General features: G+C 60.1%; 1 protein-coding gene across 1 annotated transcript in view; it reads right to left on the reverse strand.

Annotated features, from left to right (window-relative positions):
• Positions 1–184: 184 nt before the first annotated feature.
• PHLDB1 (pleckstrin homology like domain family B member 1) overlaps positions 185–8,014 on the reverse strand; it is a 22,736-nt gene continuing 14,906 nt past the window's right edge. Inside the window, exons 14-26 of the mRNA XM_010723813.3 lie at positions 7,135–7,224; positions 6,466–6,588; positions 5,636–5,773; positions 4,898–5,050; positions 4,325–4,489; positions 3,871–3,987; positions 3,662–3,764; positions 1,961–2,252; positions 1,347–1,437; positions 1,103–1,249; positions 732–951; positions 536–621; positions 185–433 (exon numbers count right to left, since the gene is read on the reverse strand). Of these exons, the coding sequence (XP_010722115.1) occupies positions 293–433; positions 536–621; positions 732–951; positions 1,103–1,249; positions 1,347–1,437; positions 1,961–2,252; positions 3,662–3,764; positions 3,871–3,987; positions 4,325–4,489; positions 4,898–5,050; positions 5,636–5,773; positions 6,466–6,588; positions 7,135–7,224 (1,866 nt within the window). The 3' untranslated portion in view covers positions 185–292. The remainder of the gene's footprint in view (positions 434–535; positions 622–731; positions 952–1,102; positions 1,250–1,346; positions 1,438–1,960; positions 2,253–3,661; positions 3,765–3,870; positions 3,988–4,324; positions 4,490–4,897; positions 5,051–5,635; positions 5,774–6,465; positions 6,589–7,134; positions 7,225–8,014) is intronic.

The raw sequence follows: 8,014 nt of genomic DNA on the forward strand, positions 1-8,014 counted from the left end.
CCATTTGCCGGGCACCCAGGGGTGGGCGGAAGCGCGCGTGACGGCGCGATGCGCGTGCGTGCGGAAGTACCTCCGCGGTGACAAAGGCGCGGGCCGTCCGTTGCCCGCGAGCGCCCCCTGGCGGCCGGAGGACGCCGCCCCTCCCCGGCCCCGCGCTGCCCGGTTTCACATCTCAGTGCTCTGACGCGTTTCCAGTAAATTGTTTTTAAAAAGTTAACATAAAAAAACAAAAAACGGGCCCGTGGCCGCGCCCGCAGAGCTCTGTGCCGCCCAGCTTTGTCCAGCCCAGCCCTCAGTTCATGAACTGCGTATAGCCCTCGGCCCCCGTGACGATGACGTCCATCCAGATGCGCATGGCCTCAGCCGACGGGGCCACCATGAAGTAGAGGCGGTCGTGAGTCTTCACGCAGAACGTCAGCGCGGGGTTGGGGCTCTGCGGAGGAGAGCGCAGGGTCAGCACGGCCGTGGGCTCCCCCGGCCCCTCCCACCCACCCGCATCCCGCGACACAACGCGGCAGCCGCAGCCCGGGCTCACCTTAGCGGCGCTGCGGAGGTGGTCGTAGTACACCTCTTCGATGGCTTGGAAGTAGATGACGCCTTTCAGCTTTGTCTCGTGTTTATCTGCCCCACGGAGACAAGCAATGTTAGCGGGGACGTAGGAAAGGGGTGGGGGACAGCCACCTGGCCGTGGTGCTGGGGCTGAGCTCAGCCTGGCACGCACAGGGACTCACCCACGTAGTAGGAGACGGTGCGCTTCATGCGGTCAAAGACGAACCAGCGCTTCTTCCAAGACTTGATCTTGCCTCCCATCTTGACCAGGTAGCCCTTGCACATCTTCTCTGTCAGAATGACGTGATAGCACGTGTCCACGCTGTGCCCCGAGGACTCGATGTGCAGCCGCAGGTCAAAATCCTCCTTGCGGATGGGGAGGTACCGCGTCAGAGGCCGAGCCTGGGAAAGCAACACCGTGCTGCAAACCCCACTGTGTGGGCACAGCGCTGTGCACCCATCAGCACCACCGAGCCCAGTGGCAGGTCCCTGCCTGGGGAGGGAGCTGCGGCATCCCAGGAGAAGCTGAGAGCTCTGTCCCCAAGCCCCACACCTGCGAGAAATGTTTCTCCCGCAGCTTGACCTCCTTCTCGACCAGCTTCTGCCGGCGGGCCGTCTCGTCCTGCAGCCGGCGCTCCAACTGCTCCCGGCGCCGGCGCTCGTCCTCCAGCGCCTGCCGGCGCAGCTCCATCTCCCGCTCCTGCAGGTGTAGAGGTGCTCAGGCCAGTGGCTTGGGGACCCAATGGATCGGGGATGCAGCCCCTGTCCCAGCCTGCTCCAGGGGTACATCTGCTCACCCTGCACTCCATGAGCCGGGACTTCTCGGCATGTGCCTCCTTCAGCATCTTTTCCATCTCCTCTATCTTCCCTGCGTCCATCCCGCTTGCACTGCAAGACAAGCTCAGCTGCCATCCTGCAGATGACTGAGCACCACTGGGTCAACGCACACCCACAACATAACTCCTGCTGCCCTGCCTGTGCCAGGGTCTGGCTCAGCACAACTCAACGCTGCTGGCGGTTCTCAGGATGCAGCAGCAAAGCCCCAGTGCTTGGCTGGGGCAAGGACAGGATGCTGGGCCTTGTCCCTCCAACAGATGCCCCCAGGGTCAGCCCTGCAGAGCTGGTGCTGACAGAAGCTGCAGGTGAGCATGGGATGGAGGATGGTGCCATGAAAGTGCCACAGCAGCCAGCTTGCAGCAGCCAGCTCTCATGCAGCACTCAAGCCCCTCCTTGCATAATGCAGCAGTGACAAAGAGACCCTCTTGTCTCTGCAGTCAAGCTGTGCCCCTCATGTGTGAAGGGAATCCTGGCTCAGCAGGTAGCTACAATGCCTACAGCAAGGACTCTGAGCCAAAGAAGATACGTAGCCTGCACTGCTCAGCCTAGGGCCTAGAGCCAGTCCCAGGATTACCTGGACATGTTATCAGGTGAGCAGGCTGAGTTGTTGCCTGTGGAGATGCTGGTCTCCATGCTGTCCGAGCTCTCCAGGCTGAGGGTGTCATATGCGTGGTCCAGCTCCTCGGCCCGTGGGCCTGCACCGTGGGCATGGTGGTGATGGAGGATGGAGTGATGCATGAGCGGAGGGTAGGAGGGAGGGAAGGGAGGCTGCCCGTGCAAGGCTTCCCACTGCGACTGAGCCTCAGCCGCTGCTTTCTGCTTCAGCTCTGCCAGGCGCCGCTTCTGCTCCTCAATCACCTGCTGACCTGCGCCCCGGGAAGAAGGAGAGAGCAGGTCGGCAGGCAGCTGTGGGCCTGCAGGCTCTGCTGCCTGGGCATGGAAGGGCACAGAGCTGCTGCAATGGAATGCCGCACTCAGAGTTTGCCACAGCCCCACTCAGGGCTGTCCTCAAGAGCCCAGCTCTGGCTCTGCAGCAGCACCATGCCTTGCTGAGCACCGCATGCAACAGGTGTGCAGACTGTACCCAGCAGGAGCTGCACTCCTGGCTCAGCATCCCTGAGAGTGAAAGGGGTTGAGGTGGGGCAGGGGGAGATGGAGGCGGGCTGCAGCTGTGGCTCTGGTTTGTGAGCAGTAGCACCCGTCAGGAGGAGCTGGGCCCAGGGCTCAGTGAGAGACAGTGCCCTGATGCTGGCCCTGGCCCCACAGAAGGGCTGGGAGGTTCAACCCAGTGGCCAGGCCCTGCTGCGCTCACAGCTGCCAGAGCTGCAGCAGCTCCCCCAGTGCCCCTCTCCAGGCGCAGGACTGACATGCGGCACAGCCCTCCCCAGGGACACGCAGCAGCCGCTGTTCCAGGCCAGCAGTTGGCACAGGGCCCTGCCTGCGCTCTGACACACGCGGTGGTGGCAGCCAAGGGGCGCATGCGTCAGGCTGGCGGGAGCAGGCTGGCAAAGCGTTGGCAGGGGAACAGCCTGGGATCGTGCCTCCCCTGCCTCAGAGAGCAGCAGCTCTGGCCTAAAGAACGCTGCAGAGAAGTGCTGGCCATGGCGCAGCCCTGCAGCATGCCTGCTCTCGCCTCTTGTCCCAGAGGCACTGTCTGTCCATGCAGCACAGCATTCAGGAGGATGAGGCAGGACCTGGGCTCCCATGTCCCTGGGGAATGTGGGAGCACTGAGCTTCTCTTGGCTCCTGTGTCGTGCAGAATGCCTGCAGGGGTTGAGGGGTTTGTCCATAAGCAGACACTGACAGGCACCCTAGGGTCCTGGCTAGCCATGCCCCCTCCCCATCCACACAGAAGGTATCAGCAAACAGCCATGCTTCTGCCTTGGGGCTACTCTAGGCAATCCAAGCCGCTCCACGTCTCTACCTGGTACATCGCCTGGCTGCAAGGGCTCTGCTGGGAGCAGGTCGGCTGGAGATGCACCATCAGGCGGAGGGATTGAGGGAAGGGGAGAGAGAGGGGAAAAGCAAGAGACCGTGAGCAAGGCGCTGTGTCCTGCTGGAGCCTGGCTGCTGCCTCCAACCATGCTACCCACAGGGCTGCCATGGCCCTGGCTGATCCCGCTGCCCTTGGCTGGGTGGGTAGGGACATAGCCAGATTCCCTCCTCTGCCAAGCTGTGCAGAGAAGCTGGACCTCCACCACATCCCAGGCTGCTCTGTGTCTGGGAAAAAAGGCATGCCCAGTGGGAGCTGCGGCAGTGTGGAGCTGGCACTCACCCTTCTGCTGCAGGGCCAGCTGGCGCTTGGTCTCGATGTCCTGCAGTGTGGCTGCTAGGTTGCGTGGCAGGCTGCCTGCTTGGCTCGGGGCATGCAGGGGACCCTGGAGCAATACAGCATGTGTTAAGCACCACCCTGTGCACTCAGGATGGGGCTGGCGTCGGGCAGCAGCAGCCCTGCATGAGGCACAGCTCCCACCATGGCCGTACCTTGGGCGACGGGCTGCGACCCAGCATGGAGATGTTGAGCTGTGAGGATGACGGGGTGCCACTCTTCATCCGAGGGCTGAGGGCACCAGTATCACCCTCCATTTTGGCACGATAGACCTGGGCACAAAGATGCAGAGGTGAGAAAAGGAAAGGGAAGCTGCAAATTTCCACATCAGGCTGAGAGCTTCAGCTCCAACATTGGTATCAGCTCCCACACCACTCCTGCCCTGTGCACGCTGCACAACCCTGACAGTGCCCTTGCCACGGTGACAGCTGAGACACCAGCACAAAGTGGTGCTGGAGGGAGTGGTCCCACACTGCTGCAGGCTCCAGTATCCAGCTGAGCACCTGCCAGCTCCCCTGGCCCATAAGCCTCCCCCAACACATTGGCACCATGTGGTCCCCAAGGCCTGAGTTGTAGCCCCATGCAGCTGCAGGGGGAGCAGGGCATTACCTGGAGAGGCTTTTGAGAAGAGTGAGCTTTAGCTGGAAGTGGAGGAGGGGAAGAAGGAGGAGAGACAGGGGAGGAGGTCTCAAAGCCAGCCATGACCTCCTGGTACCACTTCTCTAAATCAAGAGCCGGGAGCCATACTGGGCCCCCTGGAAGCTGCTTCTCCATCTGAAGAGACACCGCATGAGATGGGAGGGACAGACAGAAACACAGACAAAGACATAGACAAAGAGAGTGAGAGGTCAGAGCATCACTGCCCTGTGTGGTGCTTGGCCCCAGGTAGCAGGGGCATGGCAGGTGAGGTACAGACCCCAGGGACCCTGGTGACCACTGGATGAGCCCTAGAAGCTCCTGACACCCCTGCTCATCAGCAGCCCAGCACATGCCGGGCAGAGCTCGGGTTGCTGCCACACAGGTAGCAGAACAGCAAAGGTGGCAGTGGGGCTGCAGCTCATGGCGTTGTTTGGGCTGTTTCAGCAGCACCCCATCCCTTTCTGTATGTGCCCCTCAGCCTGCCAGCACCTCTCTCTGCCCAGGGAATGCTTGGGGATATAGGGAGGGAAATGGGACACAAACCTCTGCGGAGATGGAGGGAGAAGAGAGAGCCGGCAGAGGAGGAAGAGGAGTGAAGTCTGAGGATGAAGAAGCTGGAGGGGCACGGCCCAGTGGAGAACCAGCAGGGGCACTGACACTGCCCAGGATCCCTGAGAGCTGCTCAATGGTCACGTACTGGGCAGAGAGAAGCAAAGTGTGCTGTGAAGGAGGACTGTGGGACAGCCAGGCAGAGATAGGTACAGAGGAGCAAGCAAACAGTGATGGGGACAAGCCCTCAGAAAAGGTATCAGCATCCCCAGGAGTAATGGCAGCAGGTGGTGATGCTGATGCTGCAGAGCGCAGAGCATGGACCTCAGACATCCCTTCTCCATTCCCTCATCATGCCCCCAGCCCAGGCAGCATGCATCATGGACAAAGCTCTGCTCCCCCCTGCTTCGCATCCTCCCTGCATAGGTGCGATGACCACAGCCTGAGAGATCCCCAGGGCCAAAAGGCAAAGAGCTGCCACACTGATCTACCTGCTCCCTGCTCTGCTCCTGAGCTCTGCTCCAGCACTCTGAGGGCAAGCCCTGCATGGAGCAGACAAGAAGCACTCCCTAGCTGGGTTGCTCCCACCGCTCCTCCCTGCTCAGCTGCAGCAAAAGAAATTGCCCAGCCTAGGGAAGAGGTGAGTTCTGAGCACTGGGAGCAGGAGGCGGCCACATGGCCAGCCCACCACAGCCCCAAGCAGGCAACCCGAGCATGCTCTGGGGCAGGTACCTCGTTGGCTGCAGGGGGCACAGCAAGCAAGAAAGAGTGTTGAGCAGCAGCGGGAGCAGCAGCAGAAGCTTTAGTGTCCAGGCTGGAGCCGTATGCATTGCTGTAGAACCTGAAAACGTCAGACAGCCTCATGTACTCCTAGAAATCCACGGCGGAGAAGGAGGAGAGTTAGACCCATGTGCTGGCCTCATAGCATTGACCTCAAAACAGGAGCAAACCTCCCCATGCATGCACGTGACCCACCACCGCCAGCCGAACCCTTCCCTGCCTGCTATCGTCCCCTTCTGCAGCTACCTGAAAGCAGCGCTGGGAGTCCCAGCACGATGCCTTTCTGCTGCTTTACATGCAGCATCACCACATGCTAGGGATAGAAGACTCCAGCCTGCACTGCCACGGCTCCATCAGCCTGAGCCAGGAGTCCCCAAGGTCCCCAGGCACAAGCCATCCATGGCAAGATGGCACCATGGCAATAGGAGGTGCCTCAAGCTGCCCCAGCACCACTGCAGGAAGGCAGTTCCTCAGCCAGTGCTAAGCAAAGGCGAAATGCGGGCATCCACACTGCACAGGATTAAAGCAGACGGGTACAGCCCGGAGCAGGAGGAGCATGGCAGGGACAGGCAGCTGGTGTTACCAAGCTCAAGTGTCAGATAGCTAAATGGGGAAGAACCTGTCTGCACTGCCTCAGCTTGCTGCTACAGGGTGTGACATGCTGCCCCAAGGCATCATTAGGGGTCTTGCACCCACCCCATTGCCAGCAAGGATATCCATACAGAGGATCAGCCCGCCCTGCACCAGGCAAGCACGCAAGCACATGCAGTTAGTGCCATTACCTCTTGCATCTTGGGGTAGGAGTGGGCAGAAGGAGAAGCTAAGGAGGCAGCTGCTCCTAGTGGGGGATTCAGGGGCTTAGTTCCCTCCAGCAGCTCATAAGGCTCTGAAATATGGAGGGTTTCCTGTGGGAAGGCAAAGATCACATAGGCGAGGCACGCAGAGGCAGAAGGGTCACAGCAGCAGCAGCAGCCCACATGCCCAGGTAGGCAGCAGGACTACTTGAGGCACGAGGGCACCCCACCATCCTGCATCCCTTCCCAGCAGCAGCAGGCTGGGAAACACTGCAGCCCCAACTTGGTCAGAGCCAGACTGGGAGATGCTCTGCAGTTGTGCTATCCCCTCTCCTCAGGGCACCCCGCCATGCCACCCACTAACAACACGGGCTGGCACAGGCCTCCTGCAGCATCCCAGCAGTCTGACAGGGGAGATGCTGCTGCTCCCAAGCCTGGTTCTGTTGCATTTCCCTCCCTGCCAACTTGATGACAGTCGCTGCAGCCCACAGACAAGCCTGGAGTAGTGTGAGTGCCCAGCTTCAGACAGATGGCAATGGGAAGCAGAGGAACTGCTGCAGACATAAACTGCAGTGTCCCAGGCTTGTCCCTGGGGATGGGAGCAGCTCAGCACGCAGGAGAGCAGCAATCAGGACAGTGCCCCATCTCCCCAGTTACCTCTTTGAGAGCTGAGGACATCTTGGGGAAGCTTCTGCCACCTGTGACAAGCTGGTACCGTCTCTCGAGAGATGCAAGCTTCTCCTTCTCCTGAGCACAGAACAACAAGAGCAGAAAGAGGAGGAAGGTTATCATCACGTGGTGGCCAGGCCCCATCTGACACCCTAACAACCAACCTCTGCTGCAAGAGGAGGCAGGATCCCCTCTCAGCCTAATCAGTAACATCTGCAAGCTGGGATGCTGCAGTGACCTCTGACCCCCTGGGAGCACTTTGCACACTCACAGAATCACAGAATCACAGAATTGTAGGGGTTGGAAGGGACCTCTAGAGATCATCGAGACCAACCCCCTGCCAAAGCAGGTTCCCTACACCAGGTCGCACAGGTAGGCGTCCAGGCGAGACTTGAATATCTGCAGAGAAAGAGACTCCACAACCTCCCTGGGCAGCCTGTTCCAGTGCTCCGTCACCTCACCGTGAAGAAGTTCTTACGCACATTCGTGCGAAACTTCCTGTGCTGCAGCTGATGTCCGTTTCCCCTCGTCCTGTCTCCACGTACCACTGAAAAGAGACTGGCCTCACCACTATGGCCGCCACACCTCAGATATTTATAAACCTGGATCAGGTCCCCTCTCAGTCGTCTTTTCAAGGCTAAACAGACCCAGTTCACTCAGCCTTTCTTCATAGGGGAGATGCTCCAGGCCCTTCACCATCTTTGTGGCCCTCCACTGGACTCTTTCCAAGAGTTCCCTGTCTTTTTTGAACTGGGGAGCCCAGAACTGGACACAGTACTCCAGATGAGGCCTTACCAGGGCGGAGCAGAGGGGGAGGATCACCTCCCTCGACCTGCTGGACACGCTCTTTTTAATGCACCCCAGAATG

The sequence above is a fragment of the Meleagris gallopavo genome, chromosome 26 (genome assembly GCF_000146605.3).
Source record: "Meleagris gallopavo isolate NT-WF06-2002-E0010 breed Aviagen turkey brand Nicholas breeding stock chromosome 26, Turkey_5.1, whole genome shotgun sequence".
NCBI lineage: Eukaryota > Metazoa > Chordata > Aves > Galliformes > Phasianidae > Meleagris > Meleagris gallopavo.